We start from the raw sequence: 25,892 nt of genomic DNA on the forward strand, positions 1-25,892 counted from the left end.
TAAATCGCAGCGATATTTTAAAAACAAAACAATTGAATATTCAGCATTGTGTCTTGTATATTTTTTAAGTTAATGATGTTTTCTTAGTCCACCGGAACACCACAAGGTGTTGTTACTTTTCTACCTGCACACACCCATCAATGCACCTGCACCTGTGTGAGTCACATAACCATCAAATGCTTCGGCTTCGTCTGCTTCTGAATCAGCGTAAAAAGCGAAAACAAACCGCGTAATTGTATAAAATGGATACGTAATTACTCATCCGCAACACACCCACCTGTCTTCAATACGTGTTCGTATTAAATTATTTTAATTTAATATTACTCTCGTGAAAATTCGCGTGAAAGATACTAAATGCGCGAAGATAATATGTAAATTAGACTGTGTTGAATGGTGTAACCGCACAAAACACTCACGTAAAATGTTGTCATATAAATATCTCATTGTGTTCATCGGATTATACCGTATAACTTCCGCATATCAAGTAACAATACCGGCCGCTAATGAGAAAGGCGAGTTTTTGGGCTGTTACATGGATTTATCAATGTCCAAGGATAAGAATATCATTGAAGGCAACCATAGGAGTACAGATTGTGTTGAGATTTGCCATGAAAAATACTATAGGTAAAGTTTTACTCTTCTTAAATATTATATATAATATTTATTATTTTTTAATCCATAGATATGCATTGGTAAGGATGAATGAAACATGCATATGCAGTAATTTCCTGGGTGATATTAGAAGCACTAAATTATGCAGAGAAGAATGCATAAATTGTGATGTGAAAGAGCAGCTATCAGATGTGTACAACACTGCAGTTCAAAGTAAATTATTTTTAGTACTTTTAATAAAAATTTTCAATTTATTTTATAACTTTTAGTGAATGGCCCACCAAGATCTTTTATGATAAGTAATGTAACTGATACTCATGCAGTTTTAACTTGGCAAGTGCCTGAATCATTTCTAAATATTGAAAACTACAAAGTGAGAGCCAGTGTACTTAAGACCTACTCCCATTCACCAGTTTCAACCTTTTCATGGACAAATGTCTACTCAAATGATACTTTTAAAGTGAATATTGTCACTTTACATCCTGGTACTATGTATAATTTGACTGTACAAGCAGAATCTTCATATGTTCATGGAGCTATAAGTTCTCAAATAATGCAGACTCTTATTGGAGGTAATTTAATACAAAATTTACTTAAATATTTATTAAATATTTTAATGTTTGTTATTTTAGAACCTGATTCCAATCCAAAAGCACCAACAATACTCAAAAAGACTGATACAACGTTAGTTATAAAAATGGAACCTGTTTACAACAATAACGGTCCTGTTACATCTTATTTGATTGTTGTAATTGAAGCCAATGCTGTGCAAGCAGTTCAAACTGAGAATCTCAAGTCTTATGGACAGGCAAATGCTGATGGTATTCCATATTATGTCACAGCTGAAATACAACCTGATGTAAGATATTTTTCCCTCCAAAATTATTCAAGTAAGTAAATTATGTTTATTTTATTATTTAGCGTATTGGCGCTCCTTTTACCATCGGCGACATGCGAAGCTACGGCAAGTATTTCAACGCGCCTCTGCAAGCGGACAAAAACTACCATGTAATGGTAGGAATGCTGAGCAAAGTGGACGATCGCGATTTTGTCGTTTACAGCGACACTGCCGGCCTGCAAGTCGATGTCATCATGTCACACATGCCTACGAACGACGCCGAAGAATCTTCAGCGGTGATTATCCTACTTTCGTTGGCAATCGTTGTCATAAGTTTAATGCTGGTTGTTGGATTGATTGGCTTTTACTTTCTGCGCAATCGCGTCCAGCTAAATCATCGCCAGCGTCTGAATGACAATCAGGAGTTGACGATTCAGGGTCCCATGATCGATGTCGTAAGTTTCCTTTGATTGGGTCTATGTAACTGTATTAATACCGATAACCAAAGATAACGATACTTATGTGATGGATACAATGCATGATAGCGATGTAATTTAATATCCTAATGATAATTTAGATTGAATGTAATTTCTGATGTGTGTCATTTGAAAACAAAGGAAAACAACGGTTACATACCCGAAGATGAACTGCCGCAAACTTCGAATCACTACAAATCTCTGCATGACCGCGTCTGGACTGTTCCGCGCAGCGCACTCAACATTGACCAGGCACAATTCATGGGCTACGGAAAATTTGGTAGGTTACACCCTGGCACCGTCGTGAAAAACGAACAACCCTTAAACATCATTTCGTACTGCATAAATGACAAAAAGTTGCAACCACTTTTCAAACGTAACATGCTCAAAGACTTAGATCTGGTAATCAAAAGCAGTGGTAATCCACATGTGCTTGATCTGATTGGAACATGTGATCGTTCTGATATGGTTGCAATGGTCTTTGAACACTCTGAACAAACACTCAAAGAGTTTCTTTTAAACAGTCGCACTTTAACAGCGCAGAACTTTACAACGATATCAGAATCTCAAGCGATTGAATTTGCTTGGTGTATTGCCAAAGGTATGGAGCATTTACACTCGCTGAAAATCATTCATAAACAACTATGCGCTGCTCATATCGCCATTGTTGGCAATCATGCGAAAGTCGCTGGTTTTGGTCTTGCTAAGTATTATAAAACCGAACAAACGCCGACATTCTTAAGACACACCGCTAGAGAAGTCTTACGAGGTATGGAGCCTACGAACAAAAGCGACGTGTGGAGTTATGCTGTTCTACTCTGGGAGATTTCTTCTCTTGGTGGGACACCATACGTTCACCTAAATCAACAGGAGTTACCTGATAAGATAATTCAGGAAAATCTCTGTTTATCGCAGTTGCCATATCTCTACGATACCTTGTATCAGGTGATGCTTAACTGTTGGCAGATCGACTGGGACGAGCGACCAACGTTTGCTGAACTGGCGGAACACATTGACTTCATCCGCAACGAAGATTGTCTTAATTTCAGAACGTATCCTGGATTTCAGTACGAAACTTATGACAAGGATTTGGAGTTGACGAATGCGGAGATATTTTAATGGAACTGCACACCATATGTTTTTATATTAACGACTGATTGATTATTTTTTAATGATGTACTTATTTGCATTCCAAAATTTAATATGTAATTTATGAATCTCAAATTTACACACTTTTGTAAATAAAATACATACTCAAGCTTTTTGTGGCATTGTGGATGACGTAATCGTGCCCCAACATTCAACGAATGTAAGCATAATGATTGGTATTTCAGAAAACTGTTATCTTATTGATTAGAATCAGTATTTGGAAATTTTACAACATCAGAAGCCGGCAATCACTCAAAATTACATGGAGTACCACATTGAAATTGATTTTTTGTTTCTGGAAACATAACATGAGCTACCCGTGGAAAGGTGATGGCATTTCAAAAGTCTTATCAGATAAGCAATGATCTAATAAATAGATAAAGTAATGTATTTGTTTCTAACAACTTCAACTGCCATTCAAAGTCGAAATAAGCCAATATAAAAACTAATGGACCAATTACATTAATCTCCACTTCGGAATTTCCCATTTAAAAAAGAAATCGATACACATTAATAATACATACAAGCTGTTTAAACATTTTTATGTTAATAGTACCACCTTATATAGACGAAAAAGTCAATATTTCTGGTTAAACAATTTGTAATCGAACAAGAGTGATACTGTTCCTCACTATCACTTAATTCGATGAAATGTTTTTAACTTAACAGACTCTACTGATACATAATTCGAAGAAATGAAATATCTCCATCTTTGTTTCTCTCAAGGATCCGTTTAGTATTCGCATCATTTGCTGTTTGTTATGGTCACAATCTCACAATAAACATTGTTAACCTTGTGATGTGATGGGTCATTGCGAATGTAAATATATCTTATTTAAACACGCTCGAACGGTACTAGACCACTCGTGCACAGATCAGAAATCGGGCAAGACGTTGACGCTGACAGTGGTAGCAAGTTATAACATACTAAAAGCAGTTTCTTTTCGGCTCTCGATCAGTTTACGATTGACCATTGGAGTGGTCATTAACAAGTTTTAGTGGGATATTGTGAGGTGGCAGAGAAACCAATTTGTGAGTACAATAAATAATCAATCTCCGATAAGAAGGGCGATAAGTATAATAGCGCCTCAATTGGTATATTATAAAAAAATGTATTGAATTAACAATACTTAAAATGCGCGACTGATAAGTGCTACGTGTTATCTTCGAGGAGTGTATGATGTTTGAAATAGAAGTTTTCACTTTTACGAAATTCTAAAATTAAAATCATATGATTAAATGATATTATGAATAGGACCGCGCCTTTTACGTTTATATTTTATAGCCGTAACAAAATTAATGCCGCACAAAAATGCGCTAATCGGCCTAATTGAAAGGTGCGTGCGAATGAGCGCCACGTTACTCTAGGTTTATTTAAATTTCAGTTTTGTGATATCAGAAGCGCAGCCGCATGATGGTATCCTTGCTATCTAACGCGGTGCCGCGCCAGCGATGCGGCATTTATACGCTCGCATTGCTGATTGCGGCGCTCAGTTGCTTCGCACCAGGTTTCGACGCGGCCACGACAGGTAGGAAGCCGACGCAGCCGATCCTGCCCACCGACGATCAGAAGCCGAAAGACAGTTCGCGCAGAGTGATGGACCCCGCATTCGCTAAGGCTGGCCAGAAGCCCGGATTGGAGATTTGGCGCATTGAAGTGAGTAACAAAGCAATACAAACAATAACAAAACAATATAAATATTAACTCTGTCAAGTTTTAAGTTTAATTTTTCTTGTATTTCTTGAATCTTCTGACATTTTCATACTTTTAAATTTTATTTCAAGATAATCTTGCCCTTTAACTTTAGTTTTACTCGTTTTTTACGCTTTTCGCGCTTATACAATTAATTATCGATTTTTCTTGCACAAGTTTTCTTTTGTTTTGTATTTATTGGTCTCTAATGACTCACTTTCTGTGTGTTTTGCGCTGTTTTAGTTTTAATGTAATCGGCGGCTTTGTTATGTGTCATAATTGTATAAAAATTTAAGGTCGTGTTATTTCGAAGTCAACATAGTGGCGGATATAATTGCGGTAATTTCATATGCCGTGCCCACTCGAGCAGAAAAGTAGCGACAAGGTTTTCGTATATTTCGTTCATCAACATAGAACAATCGTACGCACCTACCGGTGTTGTTTTACTACTATTAGATAGTTTTATTCACTTAACACCGTCATTGTTTCAAAATTGGGCGCAAATCGGTTTTTATTCAGGTAATTTCTGGGACACGGGGTCTAATGAGCTTGCAAATGTTACGCAATTTATTATCGCAAGTTGTTATCAATCATTGTGCAATCGTTTATCAAATTTATTTATTGCACGAGCACTTGTTTTGTTTCAGAACTTCAAACCTGTTGCGTACAAAAAAGGCGATTACGGCAAGTTTTACACTGGGGATTCGTACATCGTCCTATTTGTAAGTATATATTTAATTTGGGTATGTAATTAATTTAATTACATTAATTTGTATTGTCATAGACCAAGGAAAAGAATGGCGTGAAGAGCTGGGACATTCATTTTTGGCTTGGTTTGGAAACATCGCAGGTAATTGAAAACGTTTTTTTATACATTTCAATTTGTATTCATATTTGCTGCTATGAAATATTTGGTCATATCTTATCAAAAACGCTTATCAGATTCACATATACAGACATCTATATTAATATTATTAATATAAAAGTTGTCTGCTTCCAACTTCGATTAATTCTGGTAGATACTTTTTGTAGCCAAAAAAAAAATCACTTTAAGGAGTTAAATGGGGAAATGATACTTTTTATAGAGTTTAAATTATAATTATAGTTATTTCTCAAACAACACCTTCTAATATACTTTAATATATTCCATAGGATGAGTCTGGTGCAGCTGCAATCCTTAGTGTCCAATTGGACGACCAACTGGGAGGCACACCAATTCAATACCGTGAAGTACAAGAACATGAATCGCAACTCTTCCTCTCACACTTCAAATCAGGCGTACGTTACATGCCAGGAGGCGTTGCTTCAGGTTTCCAGCACGTTGATCGCAACAAGCACGACAAGGTCCTCTATCAAGTCAAAGGAAAGCGCAACATTCGTGTCAAGCAGGTTGATGTCAGCATTGCGTCCATGAACAAAGGTGATTGTTTCATCCTGGATATCGGTACCGATGTGTATGCTTTTATTGGACCAAAAGCCAAGCGCGCTGAAAGGTTGAAGGCAATCAGCGCCAGCAACCAAATTAGAGATCAGGATCATGGTGGCCGCGCGAAGGTGCACATCATTGATGAGTACAGTCCGCCCGCTGAGATTGACAAGTTCTTCAAAGCCCTTGGTGAAGGATCCATGATTGATATTCCGGATGAAAACGCCGGAGGTGATGATGAAGCCTTCGAAAACGGTCAAGAGAAAGCGGTTACACTCTATCGCATTTCTGATGCAAGTGGTAAACTGAAGGTGGAACAAGTTGGGCAGAAACCATTGTTGCAAAGCTACTTGGATACCAACGACTGTTTCATCTTGGATACTTCCGATTCTAATCTGTACGTTTGGGTTGGAAAGAAATGCACTGCCAATGAAAAGTCACAGGCAATGGTCAAAGCCAATGATTTCCTTAAACAGAAGAAGTACCCTGCGTGGACACAGATTCAGCGTGTGGTTGAGTTTGGAGAACCTACTTCCTTCCAACAGTATTTCAAGACCTGGAAGGCACCGGCGGAGACGCACACGCGTTTGATCAGATCCGTCGACACAAGTCAAAAGAAACTTGATGTGAAGAGCTCTGGTACTGCCCAAGAATTTATGCCGGATACTGGTAACGGAGAGGTTGAAGTCTTCCGCATTGAGAATATGGAGCTGGCTCCTATTCCGAAAGAAAACTACGGAATGTTCTTCGGAGGCGATTCTTATGTTGTGAGGTACAAGACTACCAAGGGCAAGTATGTCCTGTATATCTGGCAAGGAAAACAGAGCAGTAAAGATGAAAAATCAGCGTCTGCTTTCCAGGCAGTCAAATTGGACGATGAGGTTGGAGGCCATGCTATTCAGATCCGCGTAACGCAAGATAACGAACCCAAACACTTCATGCACATCTTTAAGGGAAAACTTGTAACTTTCCTGGGTGGCAAAGCTAGCGGTTTCAAAAACTTGCACGATCATGACACTTATTTGCAAGGAGAGACACGCATGTACAGAATTCGTGGCACAGATGAGACGAATGTTCGCGCCACACAGCAAATTCCCGAAGCCAAATACCTTGCATCCGATGATGTCTTCTTTGTGGAGACCGACAAAAAGTCCTGGATCTGGCAAGGCAGCAAGAGCGACGCCATTGAGCGAAAACTGGCTGCTGATTTTGCACGAATTATTGCTGGTGTGACCAACGCTGAGGAAGTTCCCGAAGGCGCAGAACATATCGATTTCTGGAATGCGTTGGGTGGTCGCGATGATTATAACGAGAACTTTGCTAATTCGCTGCGACCACCTCAAGAGCCCCAAATGGTACATGCCATCATTGACAAGAGGGACAAACTACGTTTAGAAGTAATCGAAAATTACGAGCAGGATGATCTTGTGGAGGACGACGTGATGCTGATTGACGATGGGTACATTGTATATGTGTGGATTGGCAAGGAGCCGATGCACATGAGAGGAAATATGCCATGACAATGGCGAATAAGTATTTGTTGAAGTATGACCGGGAGGAGAGCGTGATTGTCGTGCAGAAACAGGGAGAGGAATCAGATTCTTTGAAGAAGCTGTTCCCCAGTTGGGACGCAGATTTATGGAAGAAGCAGAAATAGATTGTTGAATTTATCAAATTTTATTGATGTTGTTCTTTGGTGTGTGGTGAAAGACAGTTTTTATTCTATTGGTTGCTCATTTTAAAAGGCAGCCTGTTTTGTTTTATCAAAATTAAATGTTTTATACTGAAATGAGTGTATTTTAGCTGTTTATACGCATTTGAAGATGTTCTTTGATAATAAATGAATTTATTCTAAATTGCATATTGTTAACGACGGATGATAGTAAAAGTACAGTTCATGCATTATTTTTAATTTTTTTCGGATTCCAAGAAATAATTTAATTCTACATCGAATATCTATACAACGTAACAACACACATTTTGCAATTAATACCAAATGCACAACACCACTTTGTTAATGTAAAATTGCGCAATCTTTCAATAATTTTAATAATCTAAATTTCGGGACTCCTGCTTGTATCATTCAGAGATGGCACTAGCATGAACTAAAAATCGTAAAATAGAATTGTAATCTTTATTTCTATATTTATCGGCAAACGTGTGCATTCGGCACGTGATTTGTGTTTGCTTGAACACAATTTACTTTCTTATCGCTTCCGCCGCGTGGAATGCAAGGCAAGAGATTCGCGAGTGGCGTCGTTGATATCTCCGCACACCGCATGCAGCATATTCTAGTTTAGTTTAGATGCTTTAAATCGTGAACACGGATATTGTGTCTATTGCAATTCGCGCACAAGGTCGCCTGCCATCGACGCGCCGGCTTTGCGCATCTCTTGCTTTCTTATCATAAACTGTCGCGTTGTAACTTGTGCAGTATGCGGCCAGTTACGTGCCGGCCTCTGGTTGATACAGACGTATTTATCGCGACTCGTATTGTTTGTTCGGACTTTTGCTTTCTTCCTCGTTGCATTGTATTCGATCATCAATAGACTATTTTATTGTAACTACTATAGTAATGTTATTTATTATTTGCGTGTTTAATTACATTATTGTACAAAAGTGATAGATATTTGATCGCGTTTCGTGTGCATACTTCTGCAAGTTACAAGATTCGGTGTCAATAAATGGATATAGCATGGTCCCCATGTAGATTTATTCATCATTACCTTGTGTAAGTAAGTTTTAATGTAAAATATTATTAAAGCTTATGAATTTACAATTCGTAAATTTACAATTAAATTACGCGTCAATCATTTATTCCATATAGGTATATATTGCATCTTGCAGAACGACTCTTATGCTAACAAAATTGGCACAAGGTATGCGGAATTTAGTTCTCCGTTTGGTTGTATTTACTTGTTGCAGGAATTCGCCCGGAAACCCGCGAAAATTTACATAAAAGTGTTATTTTTTACGGGTTTTTTCGGCTTTGCTCGCGATATACGCGATTCTGTAACTTCAGCGTGGCGTTAAAAGATGCGGAATTTAATTTTCTGTGTCGCTAATTTTGTCCAATAAATTTCGTTTTTGGTCGAAGAACAGGGTCGAACTTTTTTACTTAAATTTTTTTTTTGGTTTATTTTTTTTTTGTTAAAATTTTTTCGGTCAAAAAATAGGGTCGAACTTCTTTACTTAAAATTTTTTGGTCGATTTTTTTTGTTAAAATTTTTTCTGTCGAATTTTTTTGTAAACATTTTTTGGGTCGAATTTTTTTGGGAACATGTTTTCGGTCGAATTTTTTTGTAAACATTTTTTCTGTCGAATTTTTTTGTATACATTTTGACTAATTTTTGATTGTTTTAGGGATTTTGCACCTGAGTCTGACATCGTAGAAGGACCATTCTTGCATCAGATTGTACGTAATTAATTCCTTTCTCATATTCCTAAATAACTTTTGTGATTATCTCACAAATGGACCGCCAAAATTGCATTTTTATGTTCAAATGACTAATTTTTGATGGTTTTAGAGATTTTGCACCTGAGTCTGACATCATAGAAGGACCATTCTTGCATCATATTGTAAGTAATTAATTCCTTTCTCAAACTCCTAAATAACTTTGGTGATTATCTTTCAAATTGACCCCCAAAATTGCATTTTTATGTTCAAGTGACTAATTTTTTTATGGTTTTAGGGATTTTGCACCTGAGTCTGACATCGTAGAAGGACCATTCTTACATCAGATTGTAAGTAATTAATTCCTTTATCATATTCCTAAATAACTTTTGTGATTATCTCACAAATTGACCCCCAAAATTGCATTTTTATGTTCAAATGACTAATTTTTGATGGTTTTAAGGATTTTGCACCTGAGTCTGACATCGTAGAAGGACCATTCTTGCCTCAGATTGTAAGTAATTAATTCCTTTCTCATATTCCTAAATAACTTTTGTGATTATCTTACAAATTGACCCCAAAATTGCATTTATATGTTCAAGTGACTAATTTTTGATGGTTTTAGGGATTTTGCACCTGAGTCTGACATCGTAGAAGGACCCTTCTTGCATCAGATTGTAAGTAATTAGTTCCTTTATCATATTCCTAAATAACTTTTGTGATTATCTCACAAATTGACCGCCAAAATTGCATTTTTATGTTCAAATGACTAATTTTTTATGGTTTTAGGGATTTTGCACCTGAGTCTGACATCGTAGAAGGACCATTCTTGCATCAGATTGTATGTAATTAATTTCTCTATCATATTCCTAAATAACTTTTGTGATTATGTCACAAATTGACTTCCAAAATTGCATTTTTATGTTCAAATGACTAATTTTTGATGGTTTTAGGGATTTTGCATCTGAGTCTGACATCGTAGATGGACCATTCTTGCATCAGATTGTAGGTAATTAATTCCTTTATCATATTCCTAAATAACTTTTGTGATTGTCTCACAAATTGACCGCCAAAATTGCATATTTATGTTCAAATGACTAATTTTTGATGGTTTTAGGGATTTTGCATCTGAGTCTGACATCGTAGATGGACCATTCTTGCATCAGATTGTAAGTAATTAATTCCTTTATCATATTCCTAAATAACTTTTGTGATTATTTCACAATTTGACTTCCAAAATTGCATTTTTATGTTCAAATGACTAATTTTTGATGGTTTTAAGGATTTTGCACCTGAGTCTGACATCGTAGAAGGACCATTCTTGCATCAGATTGTAAGTAATTAATTCCTTTATTATATTCCTAAATAACTTTTGTGATTATCTCACAAATTGACCTCCAAAATTGCATTTTTATGTTCAAATGACTAATTTTTGATGGTTTTAGGGATTTTGCACCTGAGTCTGACATCGTAGAAGGACCATTCTTACATCAGATTGTAAGTAATTAATTCCTTTATCATATTCCTAAATAACTTTTGTGATTATCTCACAAATTGACCCCCAAAATTGCATTTTTATGTTCAAATGACTAATTTTTGATGGTTTTAAGGATTTTGCACCTGAGTCTGACATCGTAGAAGGACCATTCTTACATCAGATTGTAAGTAATTAATTCCTTTCTCATATTCCTAAATAACTTTTGTGATTATCTTACAAATTGACCCCCAAAATTGCATTTATATGTTCAAGTGACTAATTTTTGATGGTTTTAGGGATTTTGCACCTGAGTCTGACATCGTAGAAGGACCCTTCTTGCATCAGATTGTAAGTAATTAGTTCCTTTATCATATTCCTAAATAACTTTTGTGATTATCTCACAAATTGACCGCCAAAATTGCATTTTTATGTTCAAATGACTAATTTTTTATGGTTTTAGGGATTTTGCACCTGAGTCTGACATCGTAGAAGGACCATTCTTGCATCAGATTGTATGTAATTAATTTCTCTATCATATTCCTAAATAACTTTTGTGATTATGTCACAAATTGACTTCCAAAATTGCATTTTTATGTTCAAATGACTAATTTTTGATGGTTTTAGGGATTTTGCATCTGAGTCTGACATCGTAGATGGACCATTCTTGCATCAGATTGTAGGTAATTAATTCCTTTATCATATTCCTAAATAACTTTTGTGATTGTCTCACAAATTGACCGCCAAAATTGCATATTTATGTTCAAATGACTAATTTTTGATGGTTTTAGGGATTTTGCATCTGAGTCTGACATCGTAGATGGACCATTCTTGCATCAGATTGTAAGTAATTAATTCCTTTATCATATTCCTAAATAACTTTTGTGATTATTTCACAATTTGACTTCCAAAATTGCATTTTTATGTTCAAATGACTAATTTTTGATGGTTTTAAGGATTTTGCACCTGAGTCTGACATCGTAGAAGGACCATTCTTGCATCAGATTGTAAGTAATTAATTCCTTTATTATATTCCTAAATAACTTTTGTGATTATCTCACAAATTGACCTCCAAAATTGCATTTTTATGTTCAAATGACTAATTTTTGATGGTTTTAGGGATTTTGCACCTGAGTCTGACATCATAGAAGGACCATTCTTGCATCAGATTGAAAGTAATTAATTCCTTTCTCATATTCCTAAATAACTTTTGTGATTATCTTACAAATTGACCCCAAAATTGCATTTATATGTTCAAGTGACTAATTTTTGATGGTTTTAGGGATTTTGCACCTGAGTCTGACATCGTAGAAGGACCCTTCTTGCATCAGATTGTAAGTAATTAGTTCCTTTATCATATTCCTAAATAACTTTTGTGATTATCTCACAAATTGACCGCCAAAATTGCATTTTTATGTTCAAATGACTAATTTTTGATGGTTTTAGGGATTTTGCACCTGAGTCTGACATCGTAGAAGGACCATTCTTGCATCAGATTGTATGTAATTAATTTCTCTATCATATTCCTAAATAACTTTTGTGATTATGTCACAAATTGACTTCCAAAATTGCATTTTTATGTTCAAATGACTAATTTTTGATGGTTTTAGGGATTTTGCATCTGAGTCTGACATCGTAGATGGACCATTCTTCTTCAAAATGTATGCTGGTGTGTTTTCTTTAATAAAGAATATTTTTAAGTTTTTCTAATTATAATTATTTTTGTTATTTCTACCTGATCAAATATTTACAGATCCTATAAACGTATAAACCATTTATTTTGAAAAGTGCATGCTATTGCCATCTATCAATTAGAAACTACAACAACCGAAAGTTTTGAGCTTCGGCCCGTCGCCACCAGAGGCAGCACATTACTAATTACCGCCAAAACTTTATCAGCCTCCTCAACTTTCTGCGTTCCTAATATTCAATCTTTATTTTGTCGACTCTGGGAGGCAAAATGACACAAAATTTGGACTCGAAACAGTCGAAACTCAGGTTTTGGTATTCGGATCGCAGAAAGGGTGAGGAGGTATGTAAATAAAAGAGGCGGTAAATAGTAATGGCGGGTAAAATTAATGTTTAAAAATTTTTATTCAGCAAATTCGGTTTTCGAATTCTGAAGGATCTCGACAACTAAGAGGGCTAGAAAATTAAGAACTACATAATCTTGATCCTTGAAAAATTCTCTACAAGGTGTTATCATTATTGAAAAACATCAAAATGGCACAAAAAATTTTTAAAGAAAAGATTTTATTAAAAAAATGGCAAAAGATTTCTCTTTTTTATGGTCGAAATTAAAAGTTGGAATTTTTAAATTCTGTTTTCGGATTCTGATAGACAATTTAATTCTACATCAATTATTTTGGTATTTTTTTGCTAGCACTAACTGCTTAGGCCCTATTTACAATTTTATAGAAAAAATTGAATATGTACCGACACAAACTGAAATAATATATACAATAATTTGGCGGCAACTGTCTATGTCCACTTTCTGCGTTCCTAATACTATAGACTGATGAGCATTTCAGCAAATTTGTCGAGAAATCCATTGAAATTGGTGAGTAGCAGGTTTCTAATAGCGGCGTAGTTTAGTTACTGACGGATAGATGACACTAGTGATACCGTTTTTAAATTAATATTGATACAAATTGACTTTGAATTATTTCCCATACCTAACAGTGGCATTACCATTTAAGTTTAAAGAATTTATGGATTAATTAAAGGAGTAACGATGTTGCGAGCTATGTTCTCGGTTTGGGACAAATAAAACAATAAAAATTTATAGTTAAAAATATAAAACTACAATTTTATTTGAACATGTAGAATATATATACATCACAAACTCCATTTCTCAATATATACAGCATTTTTAAAAATACAAGCGTAAAAACAGAATAATATTATACAATTATATAATGCTCTTTTTATAACTAATAACAAAATAAACAAAAATGAAATCAATAACAGCTTCGAATTGTTGTAAATACATTCAATCGTATTTGGAATCATCATCCACACCGGCAATCCAATCTTCAATTTCTCGGACTCTATAAATCAGAATGAATAACAAAATAGTAACATAGAAAATATTATAAATTGCAAAAATATAACATACGTTCTGGGTATTTTAATCTAGTTGACACATCCATCTTCAGTAATCAAAACTTCATCCTCAAAACGCACTCTACCTGTACCAAGGAACCTCTCCAGTTGGTCCCTATTGATAAACTAGGCCATCTCAGGATTGCCAATGCTTCATCCAACAACTGGAAAATATTTATGTAAAAGAAATATACATATACATAAATTAAATTAATTATTCTTACAGGATCCATAAAGACTCCCATTTAGGGCAACGTACAAAGATAGCGATAGAAGTGACTCCCATTCAAGGCACCGTAGAAGGGTAGCGTTAACGTTTATGTAAATGTTAAGCCAGAACTCATCGGACTCCATGGTACAGCGAATACTGTAAAAAAACATAAGTTAAAACAACTTGCATAATTATGTATAAATATAATATGTTATATAAATATTAGTATATATAAATCTCGCAATAAATTTCAATACTGAGAGAAACAGAATTAAATTTTCATCTAGGAAAATTATTCCAAACTTATTGTGACCCCGCGATCGCGAGTTATATCAGTAAAACTAAAATTCCAAGCGCAACGAGTACAAGTGCGTATACACACAACTTACATTATAACTCGCGTTACGGAATTTTCTTGCAATAAATTTCAACACAGGCAGATACAAAATTAAATTCTGCATCTGGGGAAATTATTCCAAACTTATTGTGAAGCCGCGACCGCGTGTTATATCAAAAAAAACTACAATTCCAAGCGCAACGAGTACAAGTGCGTATACACACAACTTTCATTATAACTCGCGTTATGGGATTTTCCTGCAATAAATTTCAATACAGGGAGATACAAAATTAAATTCTGCATCTAGGAAAATTATTCCAAACTAATTGTGACACCGCGATCGCGAGTTATATCAAAAAAACTACAATTCCAAGCGCAACGAGTACAAGTGCGTATACACACAACTTTCATTATAACTCTCGTTACGGAATTTTCTTGCAATAAATTTTTACACAAGCAGATACAAAATTAAATTCTGCATCTAGGAAAATTATTCCAAACTAATTGTGACACCGCGATCGCGAGTTATATCAAAAAAACTGCAATTCCAAGCGCAACGAGTACCAGTGCGTATACACACAACTTTCAATATAACTCGCAATACGGAATTTTCCCGCAATAAATTTCAATACAGTGTGATTCAGAATTAAATTCCGCATGTGGGAAAATTATTCCAAACTTATTCCAGCACCGCGTTCCCGTGTTAAAAAAAAGTGCTAAAACGTGACACTTTTTAATTTTTGCCTATTTTATTCAACAGCGAATATCTCGTAAACTAAGAGAGATAAATAGGATCTGATCGCAGCGTCTTAATCTACGGACTATTCTCTATCAGATTGGATAATTAAAATGGAAATCTGAGAGAAGAAATTTTCATTCTTAAGAAAAAATTGCCAAGGGGGGGGTGCTTGATACTTTTTTTCGACGATTTTTGATAATTAATATCTCTTAAACTAAAAGAGATAGCAACCCACGAATTGTTGATTATGAAAGATTGGAAAATTCCCTATCAGTTCAAAATATAAAATAATTATATTTCCTACAGTAAAAGGTCGAAAAACGCGACTAAAAGTGCTAAAAAGTGACATTTATCAATTTTTGCCCATTTTAGTCAATCGCGAATATCTCGTAAACAAAAAGAGATAAATAAGATCTGATCGCAGCGTCTTAATCTACGGACTATTTTCGATCAGATAGGATAGTTAAAAGGGAAATAAGAAAGACAAAATTTTTAGTCTTAAGAAAAAAATTGCCAAGGGGGGGTGCTTGATACTTTTTTTCGACGACTTTTGATAATTAATATCTCTTAAACTAAAACCGATAGCAACCAACGAATCGCTGATTATGAAAGATTGGAAAATTCCCTATCAGATCAAAACATAAAATAATTATATTTCCTACAGTAAAAGGTCGAAAAACGCGACTAAAAGTGCTAAAAAGTGATATTTATCAATTTTTGCCCATTTTATTCAATCGCGAATATCTCGTAAACTAAAAGAAATAAATAAGATCTGATCGCAGCGTCTTAATCTACGGACTATTTTCGATCAGATAGGATAGTTAAAACGGAAATCTGAGAGATGAAATTTTAATTCTTAAGAAAAAATTGCCAAGGGGGGGGTGCTTGATACTGTTTTTCGACGATTTTTGATAATCAATATCTCTTAAACTAAAAGCGATAGCAACCAACGGATTGCAGCATATGAAAGATTGGAAAATTCTCGTTTAGATAAAAATATAAAATAATTATATTTCCAAGAGTAAAAGGTCGAAAAACGCGACTAAAAGTGCTAAAAAGTGACATTTTACAATTTTTGCCCATTTTATTTAATCGCGAATATCTCGTAAACTAAAAGAGATAATTAAGATCTGATCGCAGGGTCTTAATCTACGGACTAATTTCTATCAGATAGGATAGTTAAAAGGGAAATATGAGAGACAAAATTTTTAGTCTTAAGAAAAAAATTGCCAAGGGGGGGTGCTTGATACTTTTTTTCGACGTTTTTTGATAATTAATATCTCTTAAACTAAAAGCGATAGCAACCAACGGATTGCAACATATGAAAGATTGGAAAATTCTCGTTTAGATAAAAATATAAAATAATTATATTTCCAAGAGTAAAAGGTCGAAAAACGCGACTAAAAGTGCGAAAATGTGACATTTTACAATTTTTGCCCATTTTATTCAATCGCAAATATCTCGTAAACTAAAAGAGATAAATAAGATCTGATCGCAGCGTCTTAATCTACGGACTATTTTCGATCAGATAGGATAGTTAAAAGGGAAATATGAGAGACAAAATTTTTAGTCTTCAGAAAAAAATTGCCAAGGGGGGGTGCTTGATACTTTGTTTCGACGATTTTTGATAATTAATATCTCTTAAACTAAAAGCGATAGCAACTAACAAATTGCTGATTATGAAAGATTGGAAAATTCCCTATCAGATCAAAATATAAAATAATTATATTTCCTGCAGTAAAAGGTCAAAAAACGCGACTAAAAGTGCTAAAAAGTGACATTTATCAATTTTTGCCCATTTTATTCAATCGCGAATATCTCGTAAACTAAAAGAGATAAATAAGATCTGATCGCAGCGTCTTAATCTACGGACTATTTTCTATCAGATAGGATAGTTAAAACGGAAATCTGAGAGATGAAATTTTAATTCTTAAGAAAAAATTGCCAAGGGGGGGTGCTTGATACTTTTTTTCGACGTTTTTTGATAATTAATATCTCTTAAACTAAAAGCGATAGCAACCAACGGATTGCAACATATGAAAGATTGGAAAATTCTCGTTTAGATAAAAATATAAAATAATTATATTTCCAAGAGTAAAAGGTCGAAAAACGCGACTAAAAGTGCGAAAATGTGACATTTTACAATTTTTGCCCATTTTATTCAATCGCGAATATCTCGTAAACTAAAAGAGATAATTAAGATCTGATCGCATCGTCTTAATCTACGGACTAATTTCTATCAGATAGGATAGTTAAAAGGGAAATATGAGAGACAAAATTTTTAGTCTTAAGAAAAAAATTGCCAAGGGGGGGTGCTTGATACTTTTTTTCGACGTTTTTTGATAATTAATATCTCTTAAACTAAAAGAGATAGCAACCAACGAATTGCAGCATATGAAAGATTGGAAAATTCTCTATCTGATAAAAATATAATATACTTATATTTCCAAGAGTAAAAGGTCGAAAAACGCGACTAAAAGTGCCAAAATGTGACATTTTACAATTTTTACCCATTTTATTCAATCGCTAATATCTCGTAAACTAAAAGAGATAAATAAGATCTGATCGCAGCGTCTTAATCTACGGACTAATTTCTATCATATAAGATAGTTAAAACGGAAATCTGAGAGATGAAATTTTAATTCTTAAGAAAAAATTGCCAAGGGGGGGTGCTTGATACTTTTTTTCGACGACTTTTGATAATTAATATCTCTTAAACTAAAACCGATAGCAACCAACGAATCGCTGATTATGAAAGATTGGAAAATTCCCTATCAGTTCAAAATATGAAATAATTATATTTCCTACAGTAAAAGGTCGAAAAACGCGACTAAAAGTGCTAAAAAGTGACATTTATCAATTTTTGCCCATTTTATTCAATCGCGAATATCTCGTAAACTAAAAGAGATAAATAAGATCTGATCACAGCGTCTTAATCTACGGACTATTCTCTATCAGATTGGATAATTAAAATGGAAATCTGAGAGAAGAAATTTTCATTCTTAAGAAAAAATTGCCAAGGGGGGGGTGCTTGATACTTTTTTTCGACGATTTTTGATAATTAATATCTCTTAAACTAAACGAGATAGCAACCCACGAATTGTTGATTATGAAAGATTGGAAAATTGTCTATCAGATAAAAATATAAAATGATTATATTTCCTACAGTAAAAGGTCGAAAAACGCGACTAAAAGTGCTAAAAAGTGTTGAAGCGCGCCGACTGCGATCGTAGCGTCCGTTCCGACGGCTGTCGTCAAGAGAAACAAAAGAGTGCGGGGATAGTCGCAATCAAGAGTGCGAGGATAGTCACGATCAAGAGTGCGTCTGATATATACGAATTAACAATTGAACGTAGAATGTATTTGTATATTCAGTTACTGACATGCTTGTATGTCGAACGCGTGTTCACTCCGTAACAACAAAAAGTGACATTTATCAATTTTTGCCCATTTTATTCAATCGCGAATATCTCGTAAACTAAAAGAGATAAATAAGATCTGATCGCAGCGTCTTAATCTACGGACTATTTTCTATCAGATAGGATAGTTAAAAGGGAAATATGAATGATAAAATTTTTAGTCTTAAGAAAAAAATTGCCAAGGGGGTGCTTGATACTTTTTTTCGACGATTTTTGATAATTAATATCTCTTAAACTAAAAGAGATAGCAACCCACGAATTGTTGATTATGAAAGACTGGAAAATTGTCAATCAGATAAAAATATAAAATGATTATATTTCCAAAAGCAAAAGGTCGAAAAACGCGACTAAAAGTGCTAAAAAGTGACATTTATCAATTTTTGCCAATTTTATTCAATCGCGAATATCTCGTAAACTAAAAGAGATAAATAAGATCTGATCACAGCGTCTTAATCTACGGACTATTCTCTATCAGATTGGATAATTAAAATGGAAATCTGAGAGAAGAAATTTTCATTCTTAAGAAAAAATTGCCAAGGGGGTGGTGCTTGATACTTTTTTTCGACGATTTTTGATAATTAATATCTCTTAAACTAAACGAGATAGCAACCCACGAATTGTTGATTATGAAAGATTGGAAAATTGTCTATCAGATAAAAATATAAAATGATTATATTTCCTACAGTAAAAGGTCGAAAAACGCGACTAAAAGTGCTAAAAAGTGTTGAAGCGCGCCGACTGCGATCGTAGCGTCCGTTCCGACGGCTGTCGTCAAGAGAAACAAAAGAGTGCGGGGATAGTCGCAATCAAGAGTGCGAGGATAGTCACGATCAAGAGTGCGTCTGATATATACGAATTAACAATTGAACGTAGAATGTATTTGTATATTCAGTTACTGACATGTTTGTATGTCGAACGCGTGTTCACTCCGTAACAACAAAAAGTGACATTTATCAATTTTTGCCCATTTTATTCAATCGCGAATATCTCGTAAACTAAAAGAGATAAATAAGATCTGATCGCAGCGTCTTAATCTACGGACTAATTTCTATCATATAAGATAGTTAAAACGGAAATCTGAGAGATGAAATTTTAATTCTTAAGAAAAAATTGCCAAGGGGGGGGTGCTTGATACTTTTTTTCGACGACTTTTGATAATTAATATCTCTTAAACTAAAACCGATAGCAACCAACGAATCGCTGATTATGAAAGATTGGAAAATTCCCTATCAGTTCAAAATATGAAATAATTATATTTCCTACAGTAAAAGGTCGAAAAACGCGACTAAATGGGCTGAAAACTGACATTTATCAATTTTTGCCTTTTTTATTCAATCGCAAATATCTCGTAAACTAAAAGAGATAAATAGGATCTGATCGCAGCGTCTTAATCTACGGACTATTCTTTATCAGATAGGATAGTTAAAACGAAAATCTGAGAAATGAAATTTTCATTCTTAAGAAAAGATTGCCAAGGGGTGCTTGATACTTTTTTCGACGATTTTTGATAATTAATATCTCTTAAACTAAAAGAGATAGCAACCAACGAATTGCTGAATATGAAAGATTGGAAAATTCTCAATCAGATAAAAATATAATTCCTAATAGTAAAAGGGCAAAAAACGCCACTAAAAATACTAAAAAGTGACATTTTTGAATTGTTCGATTTTCGTTATTTAATATCTCAAAACTAAAAGAGATAGCAACCAACGAATTGCGGATTATGAAAGATTGGAAATACCGAATTAAATTCCGCATCTGGAAATTTTTTTCCGTTGTTACTGTGACTCAGCGTTTTCGTGTTATACTAAAAAAACTACAATTCCTAGCGCAACGAGAACTACGGCACACACACACACAACTTTCAATATAACTCGCATTACGGACTTTTCTTGCAATGAAGTTTGATACAGGGAGAGACAGATATAAATTCCGCATCTGGAAAAATATTTCCGAAGTTACTGTGACACCGCGTTCGCGTGTTATACTGAAAAAACTACAATTCCTAGCGCAACGAGTACTACGGCGCATACACACACAATTGTCAATATAACTCGCATTACGGAATTTTCTTGCAATAAATTTCAATACAGGGAGATATAGACAGGGCCTTCGAGAGCCAGCGCGAGCCCCGGGGAAATTCGCGGGCCTTAGCAATCGATAATTTTTTGCTAATTTTTTTTTGTTTGCGATTTAAGAGCGATCAGCCGGGCCCCGGGGAATTTATCCCAGTTGACCCACCCTCTCATCGGCACTGCAGGTAGGTAGTACGTGATAAATAGAAAACTTGTTTATAAACAGCAAATGTAAATTTAACCGAAATATATAATTGAATTATGAACTTACCAGTGTGCAGCTTATCGGACTGCCAGGCACAACGAGTGCTGTAACTAAACGAAAACATAAATTAAAACAAAAATATTTCATACAATTGAATTATGTTATAATTAACAATGAACACAAAATAAACAATCTGTACTGTTTAGTAAAAAATACTTACACGAGCCTGATGTATCTTTCTTAATGATGAGAATCAACATGGGGGCGAAATATATCCGATTAATTTAGTAACCGACACCAAACATAACGCCGAGTGAAGAATGTTATCAAATCCATTATCACGTGACTTGTAATATACATAACCAACGCGATCAAAAACCGGCATTTCCGAACATTAAACGATTTACTATAGTCGCAAAGTACAAATAAATAGTCGATTGATCTTCAAGTATAACACAAATTTAGAATATTGAAGTCCGAATAAACGTTATAACAAAACATCAAAACATGTGTGGATCAACCAGCGACCGGCACGAAACTGGCTGCAAAACATGGATAGCGCATGCCGTAGCCGAGCAAGTAACGACGCGACAGTTTACGATAAGAAAGCAAAAGATGCGCAAAGCCGGCGCGTCGATGGCAGGCGACCTTGTGCGCGAACTGCAATTGACACGATATCCGTGCTCGCGATTTAAACCATCTAAACTAAACTAGAATATGCTGCATGCGGTGTGCGGGGATATCAATGACGACACTCGCGAATCTCTTGCGTTGCATTCCACGCGGCGGAAGCGATAAGAAAGTATATTGTGTTCAAAACAAACATAATTCTCGTGTCGAATGCTCACGTTTGCCAATAAATATATAAAAATAAACAATACAATTCTATTTTATGATTTTTAGTTCATGCTAGTGCCATCTCTGAATGATACAAGTAGGAGTCACGAAATTTAGATTATTAAAATTAATGAAAAAATTTGAAAAAAATAGGAAAAATGTTTATCAAAAAGAATGAACAAGTTTCAGCTTATATTTAAGTCATATTTAACATATTATCACTTTTAAAGCATCAAATTAACAATAAATAAGTAGTTTGATCATTTCAAATTGGTCGTTACAATTTTTACACTCCCCCATTAAACTTCTTTAATTCCTCGCCCAGTTTCAACCACTTATCAATCTGTGCCATTAATAAAGTCTTTCGGTGTCCAGCGGGTTCATTCGTACACAGGCCCAACAAAAGATCCAAAGCTTCGTTTATCTTAGTAAAAGCCAAGGCATACTTACCCTCCTGCAAGTATTGCTCAGCAACACCACCAATTTCCAAACCAGTTAACATTTTCGGCGTTGAAGCAGCCATTTTCATCAATACATCACGAGAAAAATCTGGTAATTTCGGCTGTGATCCTGAATTATCTTTTAGCAATTTATGCAATTCTTGTACTCGTTTTGTGTACTGTAAATATTTCGCATGCATCTTTTCCTTCTGATATTGATTCGTCTCAGTCTGCAAATAAGGCAGCAGCAACGCGATGGCTTCCTCATACTTCTTTACAGCGTTTTTATATCGTTTATCAGTGTCGAGGTGTACAGCATCGTTGATTATCTTAATAATGTACAAGTAGTTTTCATTTGTTGGCATGTTGCTGAGATCAATGAAGGCGTGATTGTAGAATTCAACAAAATTTATACGCTCGTTCGGGTTGTATGTGAGAAGTTTTGTAAGGAGATCTTCACATACTGGGGAAATATGTGAATTTACGGGTATCTGTTAAAAATAACCCACTTTTAATTATAAAATAAATGTATGATATTATATTCTACCTTCAGAAGAACTTCTTTACCCATTAAATTCTTTACAGTTGAAGGTGAAGAGTTGAAATATGACGGTCGACCAAATAAACATTGATACATCACTACTCCTAAAGACCATAAATCTGAACGAATGTCATATGCTTTCCCTGTTAGTTTCTCTGGGGCCATATATGCAATTGTTCCATTATCCCGGCAATTTTCCATGTATTCCGGAGTAATTACTTCAGCAATACTAAAAAATATTTAAGGTTAAAGGTACTTTAACAACACTATGAAATAATTGCATGAATATTAGAAAGCAATTAGTTAAGTTGCTAGAGCAGCTGTGAACTAAATTTAAAAAAAGTGTTATTTGATTATTTCACAAAGAATTACAAATTTACCCAAAATCTGATAACTTAAAGGTCAATCTAGGTTTGCTTGCTACCAGTATATTCTTTGGTTTAATATCCATGTGGCAGATCTCATGCAGATGTAAATAATTAGTGGCCAAGGCAAGTTGCTGCATTATAACTTTGACTAGAGATTCAGCAAGTTTGTGCCTTTGTAGAATGAATGCTTCCAAGTCACCTTCATCACAATATTCCATCACCAAATAAATTTGATGCAAATTATTAAAGTGATCAACATATTTGACAATATTTTCATGTTTCAATGTCTTCAAAACTTTGATTTCTTGCAGGCTACGTTCTTTAAATTTAAGGACTTTAACAGCATACTCATAGTGTTTGCCTTTTACATCCTAAAAACAAAGTAAATATATACATTAAAAAAAAACATAATTAGCTGATTTTAAGTGGTTGTTATAACCTTTGTTAATTTGAAGACAGAAGAAAATCCCCTTGGCCAATTTTCGAATGACATTTGTAGTCGTAACTAAGAAGTAACTCTCTATCGATTGAATTGGACATTTTTCTAAACATGTTAAGCAAAAATCATTTGTTGTATCAGTTTTAGATTAACAATGATGTTTGGAAATTCACAAAAGTTCTAGGTTGCGCTCGACGATACAAACTGACATTGCATGACAGAAATTGACCAGAGCCAGACTAACAATTATTTTTATTCAAGAAGAAACTAATAAATATATATGAATCAAAGCAATTCGCAAGGAATTACTATTTGTGTCATCCATACTAATTATTATTACATATATATTTTTGTAATAACACAATTACGACCTTAGTAAAATCAAAAGTAAAAGACTCAGGTCCGTATACATGTATAATTAACACATAACCACGTTTGTATCAATCATGAAATACTTTACGTGTCCTTTAAAGTGTTTGAAAAGCTCCAGATGCTCTCATAATTTAAACCAGTTAAAATGAATTTTAAAAGAAAATCAACAAACGCAACAAACCTACCATCCACTGATCAAACGTGAATGCCATGAATATTAGCATCATAATATTTTCTGTGTTAATTGCTGTGATATGTGTGCTTCTAGCCCTAGTGCAATACTATTACAATTTAAATGTGAAGAAACTAACGGCGCTGCGGCGCGCCGACCACGTAGTGGATCCGTTCTTCCGCGATTTAATTATTTCCCCAAGAGATTCACTAGCTATAGATTTTGAGCATGATGATGAACTCTTACATGCCAAATTAAAAGAGAAATCAACTGCAAGAAGTACTGAGTCTGAAGTGGAGCAGTGTCTGAAAGCTGCACTGGCTTATAAAATTACTGGTAAAGTACACAAAGCCCTTAAACTGTTTGAGCATGCTGCTGTCTTGGCACCAAATAATCCAGATGTTCTTAATAAATATGGAGAGTTTCTGGAGCAGTATCAAAGGGATGTCATCACAGCAGATGAGTTGTATTTTAAAGCTTTGGCTTATGATCCTGAGCATGAAGATGCGCTTACCAATAGAAGGAGGACAGCACATGTGGTTGATCAGATGGATTACCTGATGTTTAAACACATAGATGAGAAGAGGGTTTTATTGAAGAATACTCTGCATTTGAAAAATATAGATCTGGAACAGAAGAAACAAGCATTTTATCTACATATCTATCATACTGTGGGCATTGAAGGAAACACGATGACAATAAGTGAATTGCAATACTTGTTAGAAACAGGTCAAACAATCAGCGGCAAAAGCATCGTGGAACATAACGAAGTACTCGGTTTGGAAATTGCTCTAAGATACGTGAAAGTACTAGCAAATATTAAGTATATAGAGTTATCAGACATCTTTGAGATTCATCGTCGTGTTATGGGCCATGTGGATCCGCTTTCATCAGGAGTATTCAGAAATCAACAAGTTAGTATAAAAAATATATGAAAAATTGCTATTGTACTAAAACATTTTAATTTTTTCTTTAGGTATTTGTTGGTAGTCATGTACCACCTCCACCAGAAGATCTCCAATCTCTAATGGAAGGCTATATTGAATGGTTAAACTCTGAAGAAGCTCTTAGCATGCACCCGGTTCGCTTAGCTGCGTTAGCGCATTATAAACTAGTTGACATTCATCCATTTGCGGATGGAAATGGTCGCACTAGCAGGTTGATAATGAATTTAATACTTCTGCGTTCTGGATATCCGCCAGTGATAATTTACAAAGAAGATCGGGTCAAATATTATGAGTATTTAACTGTTGCGAATGGTGGCGATGTGCGACCATTTGTTCGTTTTATTGCTTACTGTACGGACGAAACTCTGAATACTTATCTGGGGTTGAATAATCGCCTGGAAGTCCAAGGGAAGCAGCAAATAGGAAATAAAGTTATTGAAATTGACGGTGTGCAGACGGTGTAGCACAATTTACGGCTAAGCAAACTAGGCAATTGAACTTGTTTTGATGTAGATGTTGACGTGAATAAAATATCATGCATTTTTATCTTATTTTTGTCCTATCCAACAAAAAAACTCTTCCAAACAATTGATATGTACCATAAAAATGCAGTATATTCTGTT

General features: G+C 34.7%; 4 protein-coding genes and 2 long non-coding RNA genes across 10 annotated transcripts; 4 read left to right on the top strand and 2 right to left on the bottom strand.

The window, feature by feature from the left end:
* Positions 1-421: 421 nt before the first annotated feature.
* Wsck (tyrosine-protein kinase Wsck) lies at positions 422-3,186 on the top strand. Its single transcript, XM_065309996.1, has 6 exons — positions 422-624; positions 683-825; positions 882-1,184; positions 1,245-1,471; positions 1,534-1,905; positions 2,068-3,186. The coding sequence occupies exons 1-6, from the start codon at positions 422-424 to the stop codon at positions 3,043-3,045; spliced, it is 2,226 nt and encodes a 741-aa protein (XP_065166068.1). The 3' UTR covers positions 3,046-3,186.
* Positions 3,187-3,928: 742 nt separating this feature from the next.
* On the top strand, positions 3,929-8,050 carry Gel (Gelsolin). The gene is given in 6 exon segments (XM_065309995.1): positions 3,929-4,107; positions 4,461-4,732; positions 5,416-5,490; positions 5,553-5,618; positions 5,921-7,679; positions 7,682-8,050. Coding segments are annotated over 5 exon segments (2,316 nt in total). The 5' UTR covers positions 3,929-4,107; positions 4,461-4,486; the 3' UTR covers positions 7,852-8,050.
* A 482-nt stretch (positions 8,051-8,532) lies between these two features.
* On the top strand, positions 8,533-12,765 carry LOC135796855 (uncharacterized). 5 transcript variants are annotated; one of them, XR_010549408.1, is made up of 22 exons: positions 8,533-8,925; positions 9,022-9,155; positions 9,558-9,609; positions 9,722-9,773; positions 9,887-9,938; positions 10,052-10,102; positions 10,214-10,265; positions 10,378-10,429; positions 10,542-10,597; positions 10,706-10,757; positions 10,871-10,921; positions 11,034-11,085; positions 11,199-11,249; positions 11,362-11,413; positions 11,526-11,577; positions 11,690-11,745; positions 11,854-11,905; positions 12,019-12,069; positions 12,182-12,237; positions 12,345-12,396; positions 12,509-12,560; positions 12,673-12,765. It is a non-coding gene; the product is annotated as an uncharacterized lncRNA (long non-coding RNA). The 5 variants fall into 5 exon arrangements; XR_010549410.1 differs by having other exon boundaries at positions 8,533-8,689; positions 9,120-9,155; XR_010549411.1 differs by having other exon boundaries at positions 8,552-8,668; positions 9,120-9,155.
* A 1,078-nt stretch (positions 12,766-13,843) lies between these two features.
* Positions 13,844-21,742, bottom strand: LOC135797056 (uncharacterized). The gene is made up of 5 exons (XR_010549441.1): positions 21,374-21,742; positions 21,220-21,263; positions 14,392-14,534; positions 14,181-14,331; positions 13,844-14,112 (listed from the first exon to the last, which is right to left on the bottom strand). It is a non-coding gene; the product is annotated as an uncharacterized lncRNA (long non-coding RNA).
* Positions 21,743-22,169: 427 nt separating this feature from the next.
* On the bottom strand, positions 22,170-24,104 carry LOC135797821 (serine/threonine-protein kinase ULK3-like). The gene is made up of 4 exons (XM_065310360.1): positions 23,779-24,104; positions 23,352-23,710; positions 22,978-23,200; positions 22,170-22,921 (listed from the first exon to the last, which is right to left on the bottom strand). The coding sequence occupies exons 1-4, from the start codon at positions 23,830-23,832 to the stop codon at positions 22,277-22,279; spliced, it is 1,281 nt and encodes a 426-aa protein (XP_065166432.1). The 5' UTR covers positions 23,833-24,104; the 3' UTR covers positions 22,170-22,276.
* A 256-nt stretch (positions 24,105-24,360) lies between these two features.
* Positions 24,361-25,815, top strand: Fic (FIC domain protein adenylyltransferase). Its single transcript, XM_065310359.1, has 2 exons — positions 24,361-25,236; positions 25,299-25,815. The coding sequence occupies exons 1-2, from the start codon at positions 24,361-24,363 to the stop codon at positions 25,731-25,733; spliced, it is 1,311 nt and encodes a 436-aa protein (XP_065166431.1). The 3' UTR covers positions 25,734-25,815.
* Positions 25,816-25,892: the final 77 nt, after the last annotated feature.

The sequence above is a fragment of the Atheta coriaria genome, unplaced genomic scaffold (assembly GCF_025399875.1).
Source record: "Atheta coriaria isolate IRGN ID8LTWV9N9 unplaced genomic scaffold, Caltech_Dcor_3.1 hic_scaffold_8_pilon, whole genome shotgun sequence".
Classification (NCBI taxonomy): domain Eukaryota; kingdom Metazoa; phylum Arthropoda; class Insecta; order Coleoptera; family Staphylinidae; genus Dalotia; species Dalotia coriaria.

What these genes read in the sequence shown, in the direction of transcription:
- Wsck (XM_065309996.1), top strand. Translation starts at nt 422, where the DNA reads ATGTTGTCATATAAATATCTCATTGTGTTCATCGGATTATACCGTATA. An exon ending in TGCCATGAAAAATACTATAG is followed by an intron (nt 625 to 682) that starts GTAAAGTTTTAC and finishes TTTAATCCATAG; the next exon opens with ATATGCATTGGTAAGGATGA. An exon ending in GTACAACACTGCAGTTCAAA is followed by an intron (nt 826 to 881) that starts GTAAATTATTTT and finishes TATAACTTTTAG; the next exon opens with TGAATGGCCCACCAAGATCT.
- LOC135797821 (XM_065310360.1), bottom strand. Translation starts at nt 23,832, where the DNA reads ATGTCATTCGAAAATTGGCCAAGGGGATTTTCTTCTGTCTTCAAATTA. An exon ending in TTTAAGTTATCAGATTTTGG is followed by an intron (nt 23,201 to 23,351) that starts GTAAATTTGTAA and finishes AATATTTTTTAG; the next exon opens with TATTGCTGAAGTAATTACTC. An exon ending in GTAAAGAAGTTCTTCTGAAG is followed by an intron (nt 22,922 to 22,977) that starts GTAGAATATAAT and finishes TATTTTTAACAG; the next exon opens with ATACCCGTAAATTCACATAT.
- Fic (XM_065310359.1), top strand. Translation starts at nt 24,361, where the DNA reads ATGAATATTAGCATCATAATATTTTCTGTGTTAATTGCTGTGATATGT. An exon ending in GAGTATTCAGAAATCAACAA is followed by an intron (nt 25,237 to 25,298) that starts GTTAGTATAAAA and finishes TTTTTTCTTTAG; the next exon opens with GTATTTGTTGGTAGTCATGT.